The 27877-nt window shown below is 36.2% G+C and overlaps 1 protein-coding gene across 13 annotated transcripts in view; it reads left to right on the top strand.

Annotated features, from left to right (window-relative positions):
• Positions 1–27877, top strand: part of DGKB (diacylglycerol kinase beta) — a 657175-nt gene that overhangs the window by 102073 nt on the left and 527225 nt on the right. For all 13 annotated transcript variants that reach the window (XR_014815900.1, XR_014815899.1, XM_084977158.1 and 10 more), the window contains 2 exons: positions 452–605; positions 14374–14514. Coding sequence is in view for 11 of the 13 variants with exons in the window: in XM_084977158.1 (XP_084833284.1) it covers positions 452–605; positions 14374–14514 (295 nt within the window). In the remaining 2 variants the exon portion in view is untranslated. The remainder of the gene's footprint in view (positions 1–451; positions 606–14373; positions 14515–27877) is intronic.

Below are 27877 nucleotides of genomic sequence, written 5' to 3'. Positions count from 1 at the left end.
AACCACTTTCTCCAGTTGCCAAAGACAATATTCACCATTAGAAACAAAGAAAGGACACCAGAGACATGCCTTTCTTTCTGAGTATTCATGCTGTGTTGACACCTTCACATAATCATCTGATCATCACAACAATCACACAATCATTGAATCATCACGACGACTCTGTGGGATTGGGAATATGATACCTGACTTACAGAGGAGGAAATTAAGTTTCAAAGAGTAAAATTTTTAAGGCCACACAAATACTGTGGAAACAGACTGGAAAACTGCTTTTCCTGCTCCATTGCTACAGATAATGTAACTAAGACTGCCTGCTTCCCTTCTTATGCAGTTATCTTCCCTTTGTAGACTATGATATGAGAATGTTTGAGATCATTTTTACTGCTAGTGATTTTGAACATAGCATTTTAAAATTCCTAAGTCTTAAAATATATGTTTAAATTTTTTTCAGACAATAGATTTTGAAGGTTTCAAGCTATTTATGAAGACATTCCTAGAAGCCGAGCTTCCCGATGACTTCACAACACACCTATTCATGTCCTTTAGCAACAAGTTTCCTCATTCTAGTCCAATGGTAAAAAGCAAGCCTGCTCTCCTCTCCGGTGGTAAGTTTAATTATTTAATTTCAAAATGTATACTCTTTAAAAACCTTAAATGGAAAAAAATCAGTGTCAAGTTCTCTATAAGGAAAAACGATTTGCTTAAAAATTACCTTTGTTGCAGGATTTATATTTTCATACTAAGAATATGCAAAGTATTTAAGGTGTCTCCAGTTTTAAAGTAACTAAACATTAGAGAAAATATATTTTCTCATTATTCATCACTTGTCATTTCATGTCTTAGAAGTCTCTGTTAAGGTAATAATTTTAACACATAACTTCCATCAAGTATAGAAAAGTGCTCTTTTAAATGGCTGGAATATATATATGTAGTCACAAGGCAGTTATGTCTAAAAACATAATATTTAATATCACTTGTGCAAATTATCATTATAGTTCACATTTTTTAGACTTAGCTCAAAACAAAGTTTTATTTTTTGCTTAGTTGTTTAATTCAGTTTTTGTCACCATAGAGATGGCTGGTTCTCTCATTAGGTGTAGCTTTTCAGAGATGTCTGATGTATCCTGTGGCAAATTGTATCCCCCTCCATGCAGTCAGGAAAATAAAAATGTCGCAGTATTACTGTAGGGAATGTGAAATGGGAAACTGGTTGGACAGTGTTAGATGGTTGAGAAGGCAAAGATGCACACTGAGGTATGCGGAGGTAGAACCACAGGAAGCATTTCTCTCTCTCAGGTTGGAGTGGTCAAAACCAGAATCTTGGAGGGGGGCCCTCCTAGATCTGAGAGGCTGAGTTTGAGGTGGGGGATGTTGTCTGGTTGACCTCGCCACTGGACTCCTTTGGAGGGGCTCCTTACTGACTGGCTCTGGTAGCTCAGGAGCACAAGGAGGAGCCTGTAGCCTTGGAGCTGAGACCTCTAGTAGCATCACCAAGGTCCATGCAGGATTGTAGAGCCAGAGCTCACTCTCTGCCTTCCTGGTGTGGCAGTAGCTGGAGACTAGAACCCATTGTTCCTGGGACCAGGTGCTACGAGGGTGAAAGGCTGGGGAACTGCAACAGGAAGGGCAGATGGACTAGCAGAAGCTAGTTCCTTCTCTGTCCTTCCTTCTCATGGCTCTAGGGCCCCTGGGAGTCCAACAGGTCCACCTGGCAATGGAGGAACATAGTCCTCAGCAGTGTTTCTCAGGCTCTCTGAACTCAGGGCTCTTTTAGGCTCTTAAAAATTACTGAGGACCTCAAAATGCTTTTGTTTATGTGGATGATATTTATTTCTGTTTACCATGTTAACTCTGAAGCATTCTAGAAATGACAATAATCGACCTGTCAAATGTTGACAAAAATAAGATCTTTATGAAAAATTATGTTTTCAAAAATGAAAAATACTAGATGGTCATAGTTTTACATTGTTACAAATGCTTAATATCCAACTTTATATGAGGCAGCTGAATAACTATATTTGCTTCTGTGTTGACATTATCATGTGTCATGCAGCCTCTTGAAAACTCCACTGTACACTTGTGAGAGAATGAGAGTGATAAAAGCAAATGATATCTCAGAAGCATCACTGATAACCATTTTGACCTTATACATCTTAAGTATCCCATGGGAGCCACTGGTCTAGAGACCTCCACCCCTAGCATTACAAAGTAGAAGATCAAAGTGCAGGCAAAGAGATGAGCAGAATTTTACTAACCAACACACTAATAAATAAAAAGTTCAAAAAATACAATTAAGAAATAGGTGATTGAGTCATAAACAAAACCTGAGCAATTTGATGAAGTGTCCACACTGTTAAGCCTCATGTTGTGCTGCTTTCCTGTCTATTAATGAAGTAATATATTTTTGCTCAAGAAATCACATGTTGGCTCAAGCTTTTTAAAACAGATGTACACCTTCCATATGCTGAATTTTGATCCCTTCAACATATGGAATAATTAACGTGCTTATAATCTTTACCCATAAAACATTTTAATTCCTTAAATAATTCCCCTTAGGTGTTCCCTATTGGCTCAGTGGGTTAAGGATCCAGTGTTGTCATTGTGTGCCTCAGGTTACTCCTGTGGCTTGGGTTTGAGCCCTGTCCCAGGAATTTCTGTTTGCTACGGGCATGGCCAAAAAATAATGATTCCTCTTGTACCATGAATTGAGAGGACGCCCCTCATTTGCTGTTCTTCTCTGAATGAGTTCCATTTAGTTTGTTCTAAAGTGTGGTTTCAAAGCTTACCAGTGTTATAGGCTGAACATTTAAAATGGGGCAGGTTCTTACTTGGATCTAGAAATGAAAACTTTTGTGTTCTTCATTTCATTCTGTAAAGGCTTTGCACATTCATTAGAAATAGCAGAGTTATCCCTTATTTAAATATACATGAAGCAAAACTGTCCTTGGAGTTTGAGAAAGAAGAACCTTTTTGTAATATGCTATTTCTCTGAATAATTGTGTCAGACTTGGAGGAAAGAGAACAAATCTAATTACTTTGGTAGTTCCGCAAGAAATTCAAATCTCATGTCCTCTTTTCTTCAAATAGCGTATAATAAGTACTACATACAGTTTACAAGGAGTAGAAATCAAGTCGGATTTCAAAATGAAAAAAAAAAAGGGAATAACGACTTGTACTTCATTTGGCACAATCACATATCCTGTATAGACTCACTTTAAGGAATTACAAGGCTTTGTAACCCTCATGCAGCAATAAAAAACTGTGATGCTTTCTCAAAGCTTGGGCTCCACATTTTAAAACATAAATGCATCGTGTCCTTTGTAGTACTATTTCTCATCCTATTTACTTTTCAGAAGTACCTTTGATTTTTTTTTTCCCCCCTTGGGAATAAGAAACACTGGACAATAATAAAATTTTCAAGGCCTGGGATAGCCTTGATTCAGAAACTGAAAAATATATATTATTTTCATTCCTAGAGACTTGCTTTGTAGTCATCTAAGTTACCTACACAAGATGTATTTGTGTTTGAAAAATCACAAATTATTATTATTATTATTATTATTTGTCTTTTTGCCATTTTCTTGGGCTGCTCCCACGGCATATGGAGTTTCCCAGGCTAGGGGTCGAATTAGAGCTGTAGCCGCCGGCCTACGCTAGAGCCACAGCAACGTGGGATCCGAGCCGCGTCTGCGACCTACACCACAGCTCCAGGCAACGCCAGATCCTTAACCCACTGAGCAAGGCCAGGGATCAAACCCGCAACCTCATGGTTCCTAGTCGGATTCGTTAACCACTGAGCCACGACGGGAACTCCACAAATTATTTTTGAATAAAGGAATGCTATAATCTTTATCTTCTCAGAGTTCACAATATTTTATTACCACAATACTGAACAATAATAGCTTCTTAATAAAAATAAACACTTTTAAAGGAAAAAAATATTTTTAATGAACAATAATCACATAAATAGCGGAGAGTTCCTGCTGTGGTGTAGTGGGTTAAGAATCTGACTGCAGTGGTTCAGGAGGTGAGGGTTCAACCTCAGACTGGTGCAGTGAGTTAAAGGACCTGACATTGCCTCAGCTGTGATGAAGGTCAAAGCTGCAGTTTGGATTCAGTCTCTGGCCCAGGAACTTCCATATACTGTGGTATGGCAAAATAAAACCCCAAAGCAATAACAACAACAACAAAAAAAGAGTAAAACATTTAGTTTTTATAGAAGAAAATATTTTAAAATAGGTATAAATAGATATAAAGTTTATGTTTGTATGCAGTTGCATTTTGTTGAACTTGTAAAACCTAATGACCCATATAGTATTTCATGTAGTGGATGATATATTTTTTGGCAGATTTTGTTGCAGTGAAGTGCCTCTTACCACTTATATTAATAGAAGATGGTTAATTCCACTGTTTCCATGTTGGACTTTTAATTTTTTGAGTATATCCACATTGTACCATCTTTACAGCTTGTAAACCCCAAGTCAGTAATCCTTCACCTCTTGGCTACTCTAATGACCAAGTTGTGATCTTACTGAATCCATCACCTTATCTGTTATCTTTACAGAATGATTCCATCGCTTGGAATCCTTGCCCCCACCTCCTGCTCCCCCATATGTGGCTTACAAACCCTCAACCATGGATCAATATTATGATTCCATTCTTCAGTTCCAACAATTTGAATGCTCAGCATACCAGGGAGAAATCCCATAAATATGCAGATTGTTGCCACTACAAATCCCTAACACCCAGTTAACATGGCCTTTACACCTCTTCAGCTTTTTTAAAAAATCTGTTTTGAAAGGTATTCAGTCTTAATACTGTCTCCTAGATCAATTACATTCAGCTTTTCAAAACTTTCTTTAGTTTATTCATGTCTTTCTCCTCATTCTCAACGGATGACATTTTTTTCACATCATACAAAAAAAAAAAAAATAGGCACTGTCTAGCATAAAATGCTTCAATTATTTCCCACACAACCCAAAATTGTTTCTTCAGCTCACAGAGAATACGTTATTAACTGTATTCCAGATGGAACACTTCATCTCAATGTTATCCATGAGGAATCAAACTAAATGTTCTGAAAGTCAAGTAATTATATGCTACCCAAAGCCTCCTGCATTCCTCTCTTCTCTCTTGGTGAATGGAATCCAAATGTTTATCAATTTCCCAACCCTACAGTCTCGAACTCTTCCTACCCTTCACTGCCTCATGCATGTTTAATCACAAAATGCTCTCTATTACGCCTTATAACTTCTGCTCTGACATTCTGCCAGTGTCAGTTTGATTCATCATTGTTTGTGTCATAGACTCTCAATGAACATGACTCCCAGCCAGGCCTTGACTACCCATCTGCAAAATGTTCTTTCTAACATAGAAGCCTGATTATATGATTCCTGGGCTCCCAAATTCAGGCTTTCACTAGCATCTTGTGAAGTGGAAGGTCTTTTCTTAAACTTTCATTTTCCAATTAAACTTAAATCCTTGATAGTTAAAGCTAATTAAAGCAGAGTTGCTTTGCTGTGGGATGGTGCAGGAGAGGTCTAAGTACTGAGAGTCCTAATCACTCTGCCTTCCCCTGCCCCCTGGGGACACTTCCTCCTAAAGGACCCTAAGTGAGACCCCAGGGCCTGCCTGGGTGGTGCAGTTAGGATGATTAAATCTGAGTTCCATGGCATTAAGCACATGCCGTGTAGCTTACAGAGTCTGCCTAGAGTCCTTCTTTTATGTCTCCTTGCCCCATGCACCCAGACTCTTTTCTTTTCTTTTTTTTTTTTCTTTTTAGGGCTGCCCCTGATGCATATAAGGTTCCCAGGGGTTTAAATGGACCTAGAGCCACTGGCCTACACCACAGCCATAGCAACGTCAGACCTGAGCCATGTCTGAAACATCACCACAGCTCACAGCAACACCAGATCCTTAACCCACAGACTGAGGCCAGGGAACTAATGTGCATCCTCATGGAAGCTAGTCAGATTTGTTTCCTCTGAGCCACGAAGGGAACTCCCTTTTCTTTTTTTCCCTTTTTTTGCACCATAGCATCTTCTTTATTTAATTTTTTTTTTATTAAAGTATAGTTGATTTGCAATGTTGTGACAGTTTCTGCTGTACAGCCAAGTGACCCAGTCATGCATTTATATGTCCATTCCTTTTCTTATATTATTTTCCATCATGGTCTAACTCAAGAGACTGGGAATAGTATCTTGTGCTATGCAGTAGGATCTCTTGCTTATCCATTCTAAATGTAATAGTTGGCATCTATTAACCCCAAACTCCCCATCCATCTAATTCCCTTCCCCTTTCCCCTTTCGCAACTGCAAGTCTGTTCTCTGTGTCCGTGAATCTATTTCTTTTCTGTAGATAGGTTCATTTGCGCCATATTTTTGGTGATATCTTATAAGTGTCCACATATAAGTGATATCATATGGTATTTGTCTTTCTCTTTCTAACTTCACTTAGTATGAGAATCTCTACTTGCATCCATGTTGCTGCAAGTGGCGTTATTTTGTTTTGTTTCGTTTTGTTTTGTTTTGTCTTTTTGCCTTTTCTGGGACTGCTCCTGTGGCATATGGAGGTTCCCAGGCTAGGGGTCTAATCAGAGCTGTAGCTGCTGGCCTACAAAGCCCCAGCCACAGCAACGTGGGATCCAAGCCACATCGGCGACCTACACCACAGCTCACGGCATCGCCGGATCCTTAACCCACTAAGCAAGGCCAAGGATCGAACCTGCAACATCATGGTTCCTAGTCGGATTCGTTAATCACTGAGCCATGACAGGAACTCCCGTTTTTTTGTTGTTGTTGTTTTTTGTTTGTTTGTTTTAATGACTGAGTTGTATTCAACCGAATATGTATATGTACCACATCTTCTTAATCCAGTCATCTGTTGATGGACATTTAGGTTGTTTCCATTTCTTGGCTATTGTGAATAGTGCTGCTATGAACATAGGGGTGCATGTATCTTTTTGAATTATGGTCCCCCCAAAACACAAACTAAACAGGCTTATGTAACTATGCAGTGGGGAGATTCTTGGCACACAGTAGGCCATTTAAAATGTATTTGTGCATTTATTAATTTGATGTGCTTTTTAGATAGTAATGATTATAGTCTGTGCAGCTTGTATCCCTACATACAAATGCTCTAGAAATACAGATAAAATTTTTTATCTATTGGCCAATTAGTATTTTTTTGTATCAGCTATTACATGTTTTATGCCTCTTTAGCACCAAATTCATCATTCTAATTATTATTCTTAGTAGTAGCAGTAATCTACAAATTATTTTACTCCAATAAAATATAGTCTTCAGTTTATACTGAAACTCTAAAGACTCTGAAAATTATTCTCTGAAACCAGAGAAAACCCCACAACTTTAAGTCCCCATTCATGATAAGATTACTGCCAGTAAAATTTCCCCCGTAACTCCTCTTTAATTATTAAATGGTTTTGAGTACATTAGGCTTGAGTATATAGCTTTCTTTATTACTCTGTGGGAATATTTAAAATGAAATTTTGGTCTTCAAACTTTTCATTTTAACTATGAAATTTATTTGCCCAAGATAAAGGGGCCTTGTATATTCAACTGCATCTTAATGATTACATATTAAATAATAGCACTATCTTAAGTTTATTTTGCAGTGTGTTCACATTTATTTACACTTTCTAAGATCTTTATAAGGGTAATATATTTAGCACTTTGGAGAATCTCAAATCAATTATAAAATTATTTAATTTGTGATATGCTATAAAAATACTTAGTAGCAAGCTGTAAAATACACCTTGGTACTGAGCATTTGCTCTGGTCTGCTAAAATAAAAGCCCTATACAAATGGGATTTCTCATTGCTTTGTTTACTCCTTTCATCTTCAGTGCCTAAAACCTGACCACATAGTTAACACTAAAAGTCCTTAATATTTATTTAAGTTTATGTTTATAAAGCATATGCTAATATATACTTATTAGAAAACACAGTTAAGCAAAAAGAAAACTTAGTCATAATCCATTTCCTTATAAGAAAATGCAGCTAAAGATTTGATAAATATAGATTTGTGGGAAGTTCCTGCTGTGGTGCAGGGTGGGTTAAGGATCTAGCATAGGTTACAGCTGTGGCTCAGATTCTATCTCTGGCCTGGGAATTTCCATGTGCCACAAATATAGCTGAAAAAGAAAAAAAGTATCTATATTTGTGTGTATGTTTATATGTGCAAGCAAGAGTATACATGTGTTAAATGGATGGCCCGAGGACTGATCTGAGTGGAAGATGAACATGTAGAGCTCTCAGCCAGGGCTAGGGTTTTTAATTTCCTTCCAAAGGTTTACGAAATAATCAACGCATGTTCTCTCAAGAGTCTTGAAAACCAGAGTCATAATACAAGGTCATTTATTGAGAGGTAGGAGGCAGAGTACTCTGATATATTTTTCTCTCCACAGCCACACAAAATTACACTGAAAGCATGAAATCTACGGCAGACTGCCCTTGGAGTTGTGGATGCAGCACTTATCTTTGCCCATGTTTTCTTGAATGTAAAATGGAAATGATAAGTGCTTCTGTCTTACAGGGTATTGTGGACTCAAAAACATAATGTGTTTGGTACATTAGGAATGCCTCCTCTTAGTGTTATTCTTTAAACAGGTTATTTTCCTGTGTTTCAGTTTGCAAATACAGGATGAAGGTCAAAATCAATGCTGGTTTTTTGTTCTGTTTTGTTTTGTTTTTCCATAAGATGGCATACATCCAGTAAAATTTAAGAAGTGTTATTGTGATTTCTTTTTAATGTGACAAACATGACACATACAGAAATTTTGGTAGCATGACTTGTTTTTGTATGTCATGCCTCAGAGGTGGTGGTTGAATTCCCGTGCCTAAGCACATTAAAGGAACTGAGAGTAATTCAACCAATTTTCAATTCCCTACCAATAGAGTGTGTGTCACCTGCATTATGGTCACTACCATCCCAGTGGTACCTACCATCCTAAATTTGAATCAGTTAACAATATTAATTAAAATCAAAATTCCGTTCTTCAGTGACACCAGCCATATTTCACATACTCAACAGCCATATGTGGTTAATACTACTATACTGAAAAATACAAATATAGAACATTTCTATCATTGCAGAATATTCTTGGACAGGATTGAGAGAGCAGGTCTTGTTTTGACTTCTTTTGCATTGAGCCCAAACTTCAGAGTTAGATGACCTGTCTTCAACTCTTGACTCCTGGGACTATGACGTGACCATCAGCAGTTTAACTGTCTGACTTTTCACCCATCTCTCTCTCAGATAGACCTGCAGGGTCAAATAAGCTCAGGATGTGAAGGTGTTATTGGTACACAACCAGATGTGTTATTATGGTTGCTCCTTTGCAGTGGTCAGTCTGCTTCTAGAACATCACCCCCAAACTCCTCAAGCCCTGTTCCTAATCATTGCTTCTTTGGGTTTTTTGGCAATGTCCAAAAAGTTGAAACCTACATGATGTTCCTTTTTTTTTTTCTTTTTTTGTCTTTTCTAGGGCCACACCCATGGAATATGTAAGTTCCCAGGGTAGGGGTCCAATCGGTGCTGTAGCCGCCCACCTAGCCCAGAGCCACAGCAACACAGGATCTGAGCCACGTCTATGACTTACACCACAGATCACGGCAATGCCAGATCCTTAACCCACTGAGCGAGGCCAGGGATCAAACCTGCAACCTCATTGTTCCTAGTCAGATTCCTTAACTGCTGAGCCACAACGGGAACTCCTACATGATATTCTCAGAGGGATTTTGCTGATCCCAGTCTCTAGTCCTGCCAACTTTGTGTAAGCATAAAAAATTTAAAAAACTATCATAATGTCTTTGGACAAGCATAGTTAGAAGGTTAAATCTAAAAATCATGAAATGTGTAATAATATTAAATAACTGTTGTTACTTTTGATTGTTACTCATCATGACTACTTATGTGACTATTGCAAGTATGATATGTGATTGATCTTCATATACCTGATGAATTTCTGCATATTGAACCAGTGTAAAAAGTGGAAACAACAAATGGCCAGAGGGTGTGGTGTCATTGCCTTTTAAGTCTAGAATTTTAGTTCATGTTTTGAATATTTCATTTTAATGGATTAAGGGAAACAATGGAGATAATGCCGCCGTTTTTATTATCTGGAATGTAAGTGTTTAAAAATAAAACACACTGGAGCAGAGGAGATAATTGAACATGTACCCAAAACCGAGTTGCTAATAATTAAACCTTGAGACTAGAATTAAAAGTATTTATTAGAAAAGAACTTTTTAGAGTATTGTTGCAAGAAATGGAGGGTCTGTATTGGAATACAGTGAAAATCACGTGCTTGAAGGATATGGAAATAGGTAATATTCAATTTGGCAAAGGCTGCTTATTTTTGTAGTTAAAACCTTGACGAGAAGAATATATGGATGTGTATATATATGGATGTGTGTGTATATATGCATGCACATACATATGCACATACACATTTACATATAAACATGCATATAATAATCCTCAAACAGAAAAAAAGTCTATCAAAGTGTAAGATAACTATTCTTAATAAAACTAATAGACTCTAGTTGCAATGCCTATTCACACTTCATTTTGTACTTCATTGTACCTTGTAATGTATATCATATGTGTATAGGCACATATGCGTGTGTGGACGTAAATAGAATGTGTGGATGTATGTACACTTGCTTCACTTTCATGGGGAACTATTTAAAGAAGCATAACATTAGGTAAGTCAAAGAACCTGCAAATTGGGTGTCAGTCACTAAATATTGACCACTTGAGGCAAAAGAAATGTCTTGCATGTTACTCAGCTTCACATATAGTTCAAAGTCTAAGGAGTTTCACAGATGATTGCATGGGTTAAAATGGCCTTTGTGAAGGGGAAGTAGGCTTTTGGGCCACTTCTTCTGAGGAGTGAAGAGTTCCCCTTCCCATCTCATCATCAGGGGCTGCAGTCAGGAAATTAGGCTTGCTACTTCCTGTTTGCCATTTGCACTGCTTACTATGTTCTGTATAACTGTTAGGACAGGCTACTTAAAGGAAAAGGCCTTTTCTTCAGGGCAGGGGACTTTTCTGGAGAGAGATAAGGAGTGGGAAAGACTTGCAGCCAAATTTAGAGACAGGAAAAAAAAATTCTCAAGGATAGCATAAGTTGTGAAAATAACCCCTATGAAGATAGATTGAGGCCCTGGGGTCTGCTTTCAAAATGTTAAATGGAAACATAAAGAAAAATTTTCCCTGCATAAGAGAAATTAGGCTGATCTAGGGGAAGGGGTAGGAGCAGGAACAAATCTGTGAACGTTTTCAGTTTAGCACCTCAAGATTTAGTAAAGACCTGCTCTGTAATTTTTCTTGTTATAAAGTAGTTGTGAAAAAGGTCTTTGCCATTTTATTTTTTTTAATTCAATGCACCCTGTAAACCATTGCAAAAAGTATAAATCTTACCTCTCAAATTTGGCTGAAGTTACACTTGAGGAAAATTTGATTAGTTCTTCATTGCATGTGGTCATATATGCCCATAATTTCTTCTTTAAATAAACTTTACATTCTTTTACATGTAAAACTATGAAAGAGTTAGATGCAAGATACAATTTTGTAACATGTCATGAATAGAAACTGGGAAATAGTCAACTCATTTTTTTGTCTAACAAAAATAATTTTTGTACAGTAGCATGTTTATTCTTCAAAAGTAGTGTTAAATTACGTCTTAATGTTCAGTATATACATTATATATAGGAAAGGCAAACATAAAAATATATGGTACCTACATTCTCCACTTGTGAGATTTCCAATTGTTTATGTTCGGTCTTACAAAAACTGATAATGAAATACCCCTACACCTTAGTCTTACAAATACAAATGAGCATAATGAAAATATATAGGTGGAAATATATACTATCTTTGACATGCTTCCAAATGAATGTGATGACACGTGCTTTTTATTCTTTCCTGTTTTGTGCTGAGTTTTTGTATAAAAGAGTTAAATCGAGCTGATTAAGTCATGTTAGGACCATGAGGGGGAGCAGAGAATGAGGATTAGCTCATCAGGCAGGATGAGTTAGGTCATAGTTTATCCAACCATAATTCAAGTGCTGTGTTCACCGAGTCTGGAAGGTATGGTCGTGTGAAGAGTGAGTGCCAAAGTGTCTTGTATCATAAGTTGGAACTGCTTATCCCTGCAGCTGGCTAGGCTTTAGTTGGTTAGTTAGAATTGGTCAGATTTTGTTCTTTTTTTTTTTTGAAGCTGAGAATTGTCTTCAATTCTCTGCCTTTGCTTTATAAAAATGACTATTTTTTTTGCATCAGATATACAGTGACACTGCTGTTAAGGAGGGAAATCAACTTATAATAAGTATGTATTATATGTATGTTATATATACACATTATATGTAAATTGATGTCTTTTTCAGTAACTTAACTATTATGAAGCATAGAGATGTATTTGAAATAAGTAAGACATTTTTGTAGAGAAATGAAGGGAAGATGTAAATCAATGTTTTTTCAAACTGTGGCTTGCAGCCCCTAGTGGGTAATGAATTCATTGTAGGGAGTCTTGGACAGAATTTTAAGAATGAAATAGAATAGAAGACAATAGGTTAACCTAAAAAAGAAAACACTGGGGTAGTTATGAAACATTGTGTGTGTGTGTGTGTGTGTGTGTGTGTATTTGTGACGCACTAAGGTGTAAATTCTTTTTCTCTTCCTTAATGTTGGCCTTGAACAAAAATTATCTATATGCTATTTGTGTAGAATAAAGAGGCTAAATTTGTTAGTTATGAAACTCTGGGCATTTAATCTCACCAATCCTGTTTCTCATCTATAAAATGGGAATAATACAATCCCCTCACAGGGTTAATGAGAGAATTAAGTAAGATGGTATATGTTCAAGTGCTCAGCATAGTTACTGCCACATATTATATACACTCAATAAATGGTACATTTTATTAGTAGTAACATTGTGAGAAGTTCCTGTTGTGGCTTACCACATGGGAGTAACAAGCTTGACTAGTATCCATGAGGATGCAGGTTTGATGCCTGGCCTCGCTCATTGGGTTAAGGATCTGGCATGGCCATGAGCTATGGTGTAAAGTCGCCAACATGGCTCAGATCCCACGTTGTTTTGTCTGTGGTGTAGGCCAGCAGCTGCAGCTCCGACTCACAGAGAACTTCCATATGCTGCAAGTGCAGCCCTAAAAAGCAGATACATATATATATGGTAACATTGTGACTACTGAACTACATAATTTAGGACTTCTCATAATACATTAAATTATATGCCTGGATATCTTGAGATGGCTGAAGGATCCAACAGGGGTTTAACCAAAGTTGAACATGGAAGGAAATAGACTAGAGCAAGAGATGTAGTGAGGTAGAGGTGATGAATGAGAGCTGAATAACAAGCTCATTGAACTGTATTTGGCGAAGATTATTCCCTCCATTCCACTAACTCCTGGTTGATTAGGAATCAAGTAGCCACTCATCCCATTATCCATCTCAGCCCAGTACCTTTTATATGGCCAAATAGACCTCAAAGGATAATTGGGATTTACCTCGAGGCCTCATCAGATGAAAATGGTCTGCTTTCAGAGGCTTCTCTGTAAGATGGAACTATTTACTATGAAAGAGTTTCAATTTAATATCATTGGCTAGATAATCTGCAGTCATCACATGTTTTGAACAGACCTTCAAGTTCTCTCCTCTTGCCTTAGAACAGGTACAGTGAATGGGTGTCGGAATTCAAGTAAGGGCCATATTAGAACCAAACTGCCGTTGTATGTTCTTACCTCTCTAATTAAACCTCATGTTTATCTAGATTTTTCTTTCTTGCTTATACATGGGCACATTCCTTGATGGCATAAAGGATGTCTAACTCATGGTACTGGCAAATGTGTGACATAAATACATGTTTTGTGTATGAATGATTCCTAGTTATCAACTTATAAATCACAGTGTGACAGACGCAAATGTCTTCAGTTTTCTGTGAAGGAATGATGTTTAGTCTTCCCAGCTGATTTAAGCTGTCACTGCCTCAAGTAGAGAGAAGTAATATAGGAAAGCATTTCTTCATGCTTTGAAAGATGTCCACCACTCACCCTGGGACCTTGAATTCTGACCCACACACCCTCCAGTGAGTCGGTTTTGCAGCCCCCATGTCTCCAAATCCCAGAGAACTCTCTCCATTGCTTAAAAGAGTGATAGGATGTCTGTCTCTGTTATACTAAAAACCAGAGAATGTGACGATTTTATGCCTAAGAAATACACAGCTTCTCCATGGTCTAGGCATTATCTATTTTCTTTGCCATTGTTTTTTTGTTTGTTTGTTAGAGAGCACTGAATGTTTTTAAGAATATAAAGACAGATATTGTTTTCCAGGTCTGAGAATGAATAAAGGGGCCATCACCCCTCCACGTACTTCTCCAGCAAATTCGTGTTCCCCCGAAGTGATCCATCTGAAGGACATTGTCTGCTACCTGTCTCTCCTTGAAAGAGGAAGACCTGAGGATAAACTGGAGTGTATGTGTTTCTTCATTTATGTTTTTTATCACAGATGAGGTGGGGGAAGGGCCTGGACATTGACAACCTTAAAGTTGTCCCTACTGTGGTTTTCTAAATTCTTATTAAATAAAGTGACCTTTGTTATTAATAATATTAAAAATTCTTCAATTGAGAATGGGAAAAATATTAAGAATCTATCCATTTTTAAGTTATTATTGGTCAAATTCCATTTATCACTAAGTATTTCTTGAGTATATTTATCACATGACTTTAAAAAAATGTTGCCCAGTTTGGTAACAACAGTACTGAGGATCTTTTGAGTTATTTTGGACAACAAATGACAAATTTGGAAAAAAAAATTATTTCTAGAATGTGAAGAAGTCTTCCCATTAGTCAGAAAGAAGGTTCACTGGACACACTCAAGCCTGAGCCTTTTCCTCTTGGATAGTTTCCCTGCAACCACTAACTTTCTTTGCCAGAGACATATTATTTCTTAAATGCCAAACAGAAGAGTTTAGTTTATTGGAGTTGACTCTGAATATCATAAATAATTAAACAATAGCTTTGTTTCTTCTGTCATGTAGCAGGCATTTCAGAGAGAAAATTTTTATCTAGTTGAGAGTAAGTGCTCTCTTTAATAAAATACAGTGACTGGGCTCCCTCTGGTGGAAAATTATACTCATTGCCAGGCAGGAAAATATTTGTTCAAATCTTTTTTTTTTAAATGATATTTATTTTTCCATTACAGTTGATTGACAGTGATCTGTCAATTTTGACCCAGTTATATATTATATATATTCTTTTTCTCACATTATCCTCCATCATGTTCCATCACAAATGACTGGATATAGTTCCCTGTGCTATACAGCAGGATCTCATTGCTTATCTATGTTCCAAATCTTTAAGCCAGTTCATTTAATAATCTATTCTGTCTCCAGAGCCCTTGATAAATATAGAGCTTATGGTGCTTTCAGTAATATGATTAACTTGATTATTTTGTATATCATTAAAATGAATGAAAAATTCTTGCTACTGAAATGATAGTAAAGATAATGAATCTTAAATTTTATATTGCTAAAGTAAATATAGAACATTGTAGTATCTCAGAATTATGATTAGGTAGGGTATGTTAGGTTAAATTTAATAATAACTTGTTGATAATATTTCTATTTACTAATAAAGTATTTACTATGATTATTTCAGAGTCACACCTGCTTAGGTTATGAATAAACCATATTAACAACATTCTTTAAATACATATTCATGAGTTCCAAGTGTTGAATATATGCATTCCAAGATTTATTTGTATTCCCAAGAACCTACAGAAATCTCTCCCATTCCAAAATACATATTAATGTTTAGTGAATTTCTATTGAAGCAACAGCCAGAGAAAAAGTTTTTTCAGGTGTTATCCAGACCATGTTTAGAATGATTTAAAAATTACAAAGATGAATACCCTTTTCCAGGTCTGAGGATAAAAAAAGGCACCATCACTTCTCCCAAAAACAGTCTTTGTGTTCCAGTTTAATTATTTTTAGGTCAACCCGAAGCATTTTTTTCTTAAGGTAGAATTCCTTAGTGGCACGCTTTTAGTTCTGTGTTTGAATCTGTGAATCAACAGTCTGTCCACAGTTGCAGGGCAGGATGTTAACCCACAAATGATTCAAAACTATTTAATGAATCAAGTCGAACTTGACCTGCCACTTAACTTCCGTCAGTGTTATCAGTCCCCTTTCCCTTTGTTCTCTAAGTTTTCCAGCTCTTTTTTCAAGCTTATACGAGGTTCATCTGCACTTTCCTTTTTCTTAACCATTTCTTCAGAACCTCCTCATAGCTACCTATGAGTAGCTATGAGATTCTTAGGGCCTGGCGTTACTGCTGTGATTTTCACCAGACTTCAAAGTAAATGAATTTCCATTTCAGAAGCACAGTAAAGTTCCAGCTCTGCTGTAGTTCTCTTCTCTCCTGTCCTCAAGTTTGGAGGACCTTAACCTGGTCCTTAACCATTTGGAACTTGCATTTGTTTGTTTGCTTCTTAAATAACAATACTGGCTCTTTCCTATGTCCATTAAATCAGAATCCATTTCTTTCACCCACTTCCTTGGCCATGTGCTTACACATTTTTCTCTTCTATGATTGAACTTTTACAAATACCTAAGACTCATGTATTATTTTACTGTTATAGATTCTGAAATATTTTTCAATAAGACTTTAACGAAAAAAAAAAAAAAAAAAAAAAAAAGGGAGTTCCTGTCACAGCTCAGCAGAAATGAATTTGACTACTATCCATGAGGACATAGGTTCAATCCCTGACCTTGCTCAGTGGGTTAGGGTCTGTCATTGCCATGAGCTGTGCTGTAGATCGCAGATGTGGCTCGAGTTGCTGTGACTGTGGCATAGGCTGGCAGCTGTAGCTCTCATTTGACCCCTAGCCTGGGAACCTCCACATGCTTGGGGTGCAGCCCTAAAAATACCAAAAAATAAAGACTTTAAAGAAATTTAAGGGATAGTTAAATTTAACATACACATTTCAAAAACAGTTAAGACCTTCTACATGCAATATATGCTAGAGGAAAGACAATAAGAAAATATTGAAATTAACATTGAAATAGATGTGCTCAAGCACATAAGATAATGAATTTTTGCAAATGAGTGCTTTTTTTGAATCTCAGTTTCCAAGTGGCTAAGCAGAAAGGAGTACAGACATATTGGCTTAGGCCAGAGGTTCTTGAACTTTATCACAGATGAGAATCACCTGAGGGGCTTATGGACATACAGCTGACTGGCCCCAATTCCAGTAAATGCAATGCAGCAAACCTAGAATGGGGCCTTAGAATTTGCATTCCAGGTGTTGCTCCTGCTCCAGGAACCAAATTTTGAGAAGCAATGTTTTATGCAATGAAAACACACACATCCAATCCCACAATCAATCTGATATGACAGTTGTTTCTTGGAACTGATGGTGACAGTATTTGATAGGCTCTTTTACCTAGGTTATTAGATAAAATAATGTCATTGTTTTCAATGTTTATAAAAGGAATATTTTTTCTCCAAAAAATAAAAATAATAGTTTCATGAATCTGTTCAGTGCTTTCTGCTACTTCCAGTCTCCACATTTGTCTTTTCTGCCAGGAACATACAAAATATTTAGAATAAAGCATTTTTTTTTCATTGAAAGGAAACTAACAAACAAAAGCTCTTGAACTCTCCACTGATTACATGGCATTTCTTCAACTTGCTTACTTAATCTTTTAACTCAATCCTAATGCTGCCCTATGGTCTTTGCCAGTCCTGAGGCCTTATCAGGTAGAAGGAATTTATTCACCTGTTCCCATGGACCCTTCGAAAGTGTGTGTGTGAGTTTGTGTGTATGTGTTTGCGCGTGCTGAGGTTGTGGAAAAATTCCAACTTTATTTTTGTATTTTTATTTTTTAGGGCTGCACCTGCAGCATGCAGAGGTTCACAGGCTAGGGGTCGAATTGGAACTGTAGCCACTGGCCTACACCACAGCCACAGCAATGCCAGATCTGAGCCGCCTCTGAGACCTACACTATGGCTCACTGCAATGCCTGATCCTTAACCCTCTGAGTGAGGCCAGGGATTGAACCTGCATCCTCATGGATGCTAGTCAGATTCGTTTCTGCTGAGCCAAGACAAGAAGTCTGAGAAATTCCATCTTTATCTCTCCTTTTTGATGTTAGTTACCAGCCATCCTGGTGCATGGATGAGAGAGTCATACAGGGCTGATTGGCCCTTTAAACCCACCACTGCAGTACTTCATGGACAGCCATTCAATACATCCCTCTTCGAATCTCCTTGCACTCCTCAAGTTCTGTGACCCAGCCTCCATCTTACTTCAGCCACCCAGTTTGATTGAAATACCCCAAGCCATGTATTTCCAAAGACTGCTCTTATTCTAAAAATTGAAACTCTAGTATTTTACTTTGACCACAGCTTATGTTCATTTAACCCCTCATTTTCCTACTTTTACTTTAAATATAGCTTGGACATACTGCTCAAGAACCTGGACTCTTCATTTCACTAATTGAATGAATCTCAACTTTAACACTTACTGTCTGAGTGACCTGGGCACATATTTAAAACTTCTTCGGGTCTCAGCTTCCCCACCTGTAAAACTGAGATCATATTAATGTCTATCTTGTATGTTTTCTATGAGAATTAAATGAATAAATAATTACTCAATAGATTCCTTTACATTTATTAGTTCATATGAATGTTAAGTTAAATAAAAGTAAGTTAAGAATTCTTGTCCCCTGGGAGTTCCTTGGTGGCCCAGTGGGTTAAGGATCTGGTGTTGTCACTGCTGAGGCTCAGGTTTGGTCCCTGGTCCCAGAATTTCCACATGCCATGGTTACAGCCAAAAAAACGAAATTTTACTTCTTCCTGAATTGGCCTGCTGCTTTGGGGCCTCTCATTTTTTAAATAGACTGACCCCACAATCCATGATGCCAATCATTCTTTCTCACTTAGCTTCAGATATCAAATTTATTTGCTCATATACTGAGCTGGCAGAGAGTTCACGAAATGAAAATATAAAACTATGGATTATAATCCTGCTAAAAACCTCAGCTGGCCATCAGTGTTTCTCTGGTCATTGACTTTTTCCAGTCACAAGTTAATCCAGAAGGCTTCGTTGCTTCTAACACCTACCCATTTAATCCTCATCTCACTCAAAAGGGGTGAATTCTTGTAACTTCCTCTCATGTTACCTAAAACTTGCCAACTTCTATACCTGATTTCCCTCTTTCTCTTCTTACTCTTTCTCCCTTTGATAGTTTCCTGTTGAAGATTACAAAAAAGTAAGCCCTTAATTTAGCATCCATAAACTAATCTGTCTCCACAATTTGACCCCAACTCTCCTGGCCAGTCTTAAAATTGTCTTTGACCTACACACACACACACACACACACAAACACAAATGTCCCAGGGGATGTGAATATACTTTTCAACCCTCAGATAAACCTTGGACTTTTCTATCTTCATGCCTTGGATTATAATATGCATTGGCTGGGGATGTATTTCTTTCCCAGGGAATATCAGATGCAGTTGAGTCTACACTTGAAGCCTAGCTTACATCATGAATCCACATGCCATGTCTAATTAGATTATTTTGCTCTTCTTTATACTTTCCTACTGTGTATAACTTCCCACTCAAGCACCTACCACTTGTGTATGTATGTGTTTCAAAAAGATAGATGCTCAATAAATTAGTTAAATGGAATTGTATTAAAATCCATGGATGCTTGACAAGAGAAAAATATTGTTAGTTATTTAAAGTATCAAGTAATACTGAATGTTTACTTTTACTGTAAAATACATGGCATTCACATTTGGGTTACTGTTTATCAAATTAATAATGACTTAACTAGAATAACTTTTAAGTTAGCTTACAGGTACTAAAAATATATCACTAAAAAAAAAAATCAGCAGGAATTTCCATAAAATAGATAATTGACATGCAGACCATAAAGACTAACCTGTATGTTAAGGTTATTGCTATGTATAGTGTAAATTTTATTTAATTTAATTAATTAACTTATTTAATTATTATTGTTATTTTTTTTGTCTTTTTGCCATTTCTTGGGCTGCTCCTGCGGCATATGGAGGTTCCCAGGCTAGGGGTCGGATCAGAGCTGTAGCCGTTGGCCTACACCAGAGCCACTGCAACACAGGATCCGAGCTGCATCTGCGACCTACATCACAGCTCACAGCAATACCGGATCCTTAATGCACTGAGTAAGGCCAGGGATCGAACCTGAAACCTCATGGTTCCTAGTCAGATTTGTTAACCACTGAGCCACCCGGGAACTCCTATAGTGTTAATTTTAGAATTAACTGAAATTTAACATTGAGAAGACCTTAAATATCATTTAATCAACCTTCCTGAAGTGTCGATGAAAAAACTAAAGCCCAGAAAGTCTAGTTAATTAATTATACTACCATTTTATCTTTCTGTGACTAAAATGTATGATTTTTATTTTGAAAAGCTACTCTTCCTTGTTGATATTATTGTTTCTTTTGTGGAAAAAAAAGGGAGAAAGTGTCACACCATTACATTAGATGTCAAAAACCTTAAGGAAGTTGTTTTCACTTCTGACCTTATGGTTTAGTAGGGCATGAATTACATAAAACAGTAAAAGAATTGTGAGTTAAGGAAATTCTGGGTTAAATGCCTTTTAATATGTATATTTTCTAATCTTTATAAACAATTTCCATATTAATATTTTCATATCAATAACATACTACACAAAGGAAAAATGCCAGTGTATTAATAATGGAATATTCAGTGAGAAAAGAGATTGGCAAAATAGACTGGTAAAAACTTGCAAATCTTTTGGAAAAGAAAAAAAAAGAATTACCCTTATGTTGCATAATGTGCCTTTCCCTTTGATCTTTTAACCAAATTCGCGTGTGGGCACATAATTGTTTCTATATAAAGTATAATTGCATGAGCATAAAAATAGAAAAAAAGTGGGTTAAACTAGTTTATAACTTTGTAACAGTTACCTATCTTTAGAAGCTATCCTGTTGACAGAATAATTTTGATATTGGGCTTAAATTATTTTTGCACCTAAAAATCTATATCCTTATATAGATTATTATTATCGGGCTTAAATTATTTTTGCACCTAAAAATCTATATCCTTATATGTTGATTTTAATAATAAGACCTATTTGTTCAATGATTCACTTGACCTTGGAGACTAACTTTATTTTCAAATTCTAAGGGAAAAATAGTCTTATTATATAATGTTTGAGGATAGATATTTATTTTATCTATATTATTCAAATAGTTTTAAAAGGCAAAGGGTCTATATGCTTGCCAAGCCAAACAATTTTTATTTTCTATGGTGTTAATAACCACCTTTTTTCTTTATTTGATTAGTTTTTCTGTTCCTATATTACTAATTAGTACCCAAGTCCTCCATCATAAATTCTAATTTGGAAACTTGTGCTTTCCATCTGTTCTCCCATCTTTTCATTACCTTCTCCTTTATTTTACTTGCTGTCTTTCTGGAATCACTATTTGTGGAAGTTGAAATTCCAAGGCAGAACTTTGGGTTATTATTATTATTATTTTGGCCATGCCCAAGGCATGTTGAAGTTCCCAGGCCAGGGGTCGAATCCAAGCCATAGTTGCAACCTATGCCACAGTTGTGGCAACACTGAATCCTTAACCCACTGTACCACAGTGGGAACTCCTAAATTACTATATTTTTAAATTTTCCTATTTTCCAGCTTCTTTTCTCTCATGTCTTCTTTAATATCTGGGACATCTTCTACATTTATAATGCCTTTTTTTTTTTGCTCTTTCTATCATAATTTTAACTTCACAGAGAATCCATTTTGCTGTCAGCATAATCTTTATTTGCTTTTATTCTTATTTCACTGATTGAAACTTCCTTCTTATTTACAAGGTTCCCCACTTCCCTGCTTTGCTTCTTTCTTCCAGATTAATTTGTTTTGAAATGACTGCTTAATGGTTGTGGGTAGGTGGGTAAGTGGGTGAGGTTTAAGTCTGACTCATTAAAGATGAGGAGGGGACTTACATCTCTCAGTGTTCAGTCTATGCACATTTTTTTTTTTTTTTTTTTTGTCTTTTTGCTATTTCTTGGGCCGCTTCCATGGCATATGGAGGTTCCCAGGCTAGGGGTCTAACCGGACCTGTAGCCACCGGCCTACTCCAGAGCCACAGCAATGCGGGATCCGAGCCACATCTGCAACCTACACCACAGCTCACGGCAACGCTGGATCCTTAACCCACTGAGAAAGACCAGGAATCGAACCCGAAACCTCATGGTTCCTAGTCGGGTTCAGTTAACCACTGAGCCACGATGGGAACTCCATTTATTTTTATTTATTTTATTTTATTTTTTTTAGTCCATGCACTTTGATATAACAACACTTTCTTTGGTGTAGCACCCCTACTGTCGGAATTCCTGAGTATCCTGAGCTCAGAATCCCCGTGGCTTGACTGCTATAAAGCTTAAAGATCTGGGTTTCTGTTACGTAGCCAGCTGACATATTCTCAGGAGCAAGGTGTGAGGGGTGGTATTTACAGGTCTAAATTCTTTTCAGTAAGATGTTCAGTTTCCCCTTCTATGTAAATTTGTGCCTCCTCTTCACCACCAGCTTAAGTTGATATTTCTCAAGTTTCTAGGTCAATCAATGTATATTGTTCAGCTTCTAAAATTGTGTTATTCTTGTCTTCTTTCATCTTTTCTTTGCACTGGTGGGTTTGTGACTCTTTCATTCCCTACTGTTTACTGTAGAGGCACTTCAATAGAAAGTCAAGGTAAACATGTATGTTCAATATTTCATGTTTTGCATGACCCCACTACAATTTTTAATCAGAAAAAGTGACTTATCAGTGAAAATTAAAGTCTTGGAGTTTCTCTCACTCATCTAGGATCAAAGAAAATTTTATCTTTAATTTATACTTGGTGATATTTAGACTATAAGATACATAGTGCTTGGAGTTCCCTGGTGGCTCAATAGGTTAAGGATCCAGGGTTGTCACTGCTGTGGCACAGGTCTGATCCCTGGCCAGGGAACTACATGGCATGGGCATAGCCAAAAATACCTAATGCTAGTGTTTAATAAATGTATGCTAATTTTATTATTGCAATTATTATTAACTGAAAGTTCTCCAACTTTATTCCTTGGTGAATTAGACAGCATTTCTAGACAGCCATTAACTCCTCTTAATGTGTTTGGAATTTAATATTTAAAATAAACTAGGGGCATTCCTATTGTGGCTCAGCGGAAGCGAATGCAGCTGTTATCCATGAGGATGCAGGTTTGATACCTGGCCCACTCAGCAGGTTAAGGATCAGAATTGCTGTGATCTTTGATATAGGTTGCAGATCTATACCAGTCGGCTCGGATCTGGCATTGCTGTGGCTGTGGTATAGGCCTGCAGCTGTAGTTGTGATTTGACCCCTACCCTGGGAACTTCCATATGCTGTACCTGCAGCCAAAATGAAATGAAATGAAATAACTAGGGCTTCTACTTTATAAAACAGTAAAGTGTTTTCACTCTAACTTTACTGCTTACTACAACTAGAACATTTAAACTCAATATTTTTTTAAAACTCTGTAAGTTTCAGGAAATTATCAAGGCAAGTTGGGTTTGTGGGTCAAATTTCTGGGATCAGGGAGCCAGGCTTTTGCCAGTGTTTTTGAATTGTAAATACTTAGACAACTGAGAAGCTGAGAAATTAAGCAGCTTGGTAAACTGTCTTGGGGAAAAGTCTTGAATTCTAGAGTCTTTCCAACAGGTATATGATGGTTTCTCATCATGATTTAAATTTTCATTCATTATGATTGATGATGTTGAGTACTTGGTTAGTATTGACCACTCGTATATCTTCCTTTTTTGAAGCACCCACTCAATATTTTGCCTCTTTCTTAACGTTGTTTTATTACTGAGCTGTAGGATTTCTTCATATAGTCTAGAAACAAGTCCTCTGTTAGATGTTTGTGTTCTAAATTTATTTTTTCAAATCTGTACTAGCTTATTTATTTTCATAATAGTGTTTTTTTTTCTTTGATGATCAGAGATTTTAACTTTGATGAAGTTTAATTGACCTCCATTTTTAAAAATCATTGATGATATATATTGGCTTATGTTGAGGTTGTGAAGATGTTTTCCTAGATCTTTTTCTAGGAGCGTCATAGCTTAGTTTTATCATTAAAGTTTCGTATCAAAACAAGTTAAGGAGTTCCCGTTGTGGCGCAGTGGTTAACGAATCCTACTAGGAACCATGAGGTTGCGGGTTCGGTCCCTGCCCTTACTCAGTGGGTTAACGATCTGGCGTTGCCGTGAGCTGTGGTGTAGGTTGCAGATGCGGCTCGGATCCCGCGTTGCTGTGGCTCTGGCGTAGGCCGGTGGCTACAGCTCCGATTCAACCCCTAGCCTGGGAACCTCCATATGCCGCGGAAGCGGCCCAAGAAATAGCAACAACAACAACAACAACAACAAAGACAAAAAGACAAAAAAAAAAAAAAAAAGAAAAGTTAAAATTTCAGAGTTCTCTTTTGGTGCAGCAGGTAAAGGTTCAGGTGTTGTCGCTGCAGTGGCTTGTTTTGAGGCTATGGTGGGGCTTGGGTACTTGGCCTGGGAACATCCACATACCATTCCCTAGGTGTGGCCAAAAAAAATTAACGTTAAATTTGACCTAGTGTTTATGCCTGGTGTGAAGTAAGGATAAAGATACCTTTGTTTAAATGTGAATATCCATCCAGTTGTCCCATCATCATTCTGGAAAAGAATTTTCTTATCTCATTGAATTGTTTGATACTTGTGTGTGGCTCTTTATCTGTACTCTCTATTTCTCATCCTTCTATTTGTGTGGCCTTTAGCAGTATTTTGCTTGTCTTGACTCCCTTGATTTTTAACAACTCTTGAAGTCAGGTCATGTTAATCCTCCAGATTTGTTCCCCATTTTCAAGGTTGTTTTGGGTGTTCTAAGTCTTATTAATTAATTAATTTATCTATTTATTTTGCTTAATAGGGCTGCACTTGCGGCATGTGGAATTTCCCAGGTTAGGGGTCGAATCAGAACTGCAGCTTCCAACCTACACCACAGCCACATCAACGCAGGATCCAAGCCGCATCTGCAACCTATCCCACAGCTCAGGGCAATGCCAGATCCCCAACCCTTTGGGTAAGGCCAGGGATCAAACCCACATCCTCATGGATACTACTCGGATTCGTTTCTACTGTGCCATGACGGGAACTCCAGTCCTTTTTATTTTTATGTAAGTTTTAGAATCAGTATGTTAATATTCAAAACAAAGCTATTGATATTTCTATTGAGATTGTATCCATTATATAGGACAATATGTGGAGAATTTACATTTTAATGATATAGAATCTTTCAATTCATGGACACAATATATCTTTTCATTTATATAGGTTTCCTATAATTTTTCTCAGTGAAGTTTTATAATTTTTATAATTTTTGCACAGAGGTCCTGTCCAACTCTTGATAAATTTATCTTATGTATTTATGGGTTTGGATGCTATTTTAAATGATACATTTTATGTTTCATTCTTTTTCCAGTTCTTCTTTGCACATATATAAAACTGCAATTGAATTTATAGCCTATTACATCACTTAATATATATACATATGTAAGTTTAAATACTTACATAAATGTTATATAATTTCTTATATAATATGCAATATGTTAGTTAGGTAAGGTCTAATACTTATAGTTACATAAGGTCTGACACATATAGGTCTAATACTTATATAAATTCTAGCATAAGATAAAATACATATGATGTATGTTTTAATATGATACATATAATGTATCAATTATATAAGTTCTAATATTTATATACATGTTATGTAAGTTCTTACATATATTTTCTAAATTATATAAATTTTGGAAATATAGGATTTTATAAATACATACACATATTAAAGATAGTTTTAATAATCATTTTCTTATATGCATGCCTTTTATATATTACTTCTTGCCTTATGGCAAAGACTAGAATAATCAGTATAATGTCAGGGAGAAATGATAGGGGAGAACATTTTTGAGTTGTTCTTGATCTCAAGGAAAAAGTATTCAATATTTTACTTATAAGTGTGATTTTAATTGAAAATTTTAATAGAAGGTCTTTATCTAGTTGAGGAAATTTTTTTTCTTATTTTGGTGAGAGTTTTCATCATGAATGGGTATTATATTTTTAAATGCTTTTTTGGGTATCCATTTGCATAATAACATTTTTTTCCTTATGGAGGTTAATATGGGAATTGTTAACCAATGTTTATATTTTAAAGCAGATTTGCATTTATAGAATAATCCCCACTTAGATTCGATGTTTTATTTTGATTATATGTAGTCAGAGGGATACATGGGGCTTTATTTTCTTAAAATATCTCTGTCTCAGCATGTCCTCATAAAATAAACTTTTATTTTCTTAAAAAGTTTTTGGACAATTGACATTATTTCTTCCTTAAATATTTGGTAGAATTCACCATTAGAGAAATCCATGCTTGAAGATATCTTTTTAAAAAGAATTTTTTAAATTGTGAGTTCAGTTTCTTTAATACTAAGGTATTAGGATTTATCTATTATTATTGTTTTAGTTTTGATAAGTTGTAGGTTTCAATAAAATGAGTGTATGTATATTATATATTATAAAATATATTATTATAGAGAATTTATCAATATAGGAAGAGAGGAAATTAAAAGTCATGGCTTAGGCTACATGATTATTTACAGTTAAAAAAATCCAAACTTATCAGATACATTATTTGAACATGATTATTTGCAGTTAAAAAAATCCTGAGTAATCAGATACATTATTTGAATTAGTGCAGTGTGTTAAGGACCCATCATTGTCACTGTAGTAACTTGAGTTCAGTCTCTGGCCTGAGAACTTACATATGCTGTGGACACAGCCAAAAAAAAAAAAAAAAAACAAATGTTTTAACAATGTCTCTGGATACAAAGTAAAAGTAAAATAACTTATATTTCTATGTAACACTAAAAATAATTTAAAATGAAGTTGAAATATTACCATTTATAATACATTAGAATTATTAGATACCTATGAATAAATCTTTAACAAATATTTGAAAGAACTCTACCAGAAAACTCTGAAAATTTATTGAGAAAAATTAAAGAAAATCTAAATAAAAAGATTGTATTTTTTTGCCAACTTAGCATTGTAAAGACTGTTTCCAAACATATCTATAAATGCAGTGCAATCACAGTAGAAATCAAGTTTTCTTGTTTGTTTTTGCTGGGGGGGAGATTTTTTCTAAATGTTACATATAAATGCAAAGTCCAAATATAACCCAGGTGATTCTCAAGTTGAACAAAGTTACAGGATACATTTGATGGTATCTCAAGATATTTTTCAAAGGTGTAGTATAATTATGGCATTGTACTATTGATGCACTAATAGGTAAGTCAATGGAACACAATAAGGAATCCAAAAACTGACCCAAACCTACATGGATACTTGATTTTGACAAAGTTTTGGCACTGGAAAGCAAGCAAAGATTTCCAGTAATAGTATTTGGGTAATTGGATATCTATACTTTCTCGTTTTCTCTTGTGAAAAAATCATCCTAAACATAACAGTTCTGACTGAAGGTCTCTCTTGGAATTGCAGTCAGACAGGGTAGAACTAAAAACACTGGGGATCTGGAACATCCTGTGAATGAATGTCCAAAACTCTCTGGACTGGCAGCTCAAAAAAAGGAAACTGAAGAAAACTTGAATATCTTCCAAGTTTAGAATGAATAAATGTGATATTTTATGCATTGGAATAATATGCAGAAAAGGAATGAATTAATGCTAATTACAGTACAGGTGAAGATGAGAAAGAA

This window comes from Sus scrofa, chromosome 9, assembly GCF_054392235.1.
Source record: "Sus scrofa isolate SSC_HxYL_T2T_F1_AM1 chromosome 9, Sscrofa_HxYL_maternal_Yorkshire_Landrace_v2.0, whole genome shotgun sequence".
NCBI lineage: Eukaryota > Metazoa > Chordata > Mammalia > Artiodactyla > Suidae > Sus > Sus scrofa.
The sequence above is the reverse complement of the archived record's forward strand: the minus strand, read 5'-3'. Positions and strand labels throughout refer to the sequence as shown.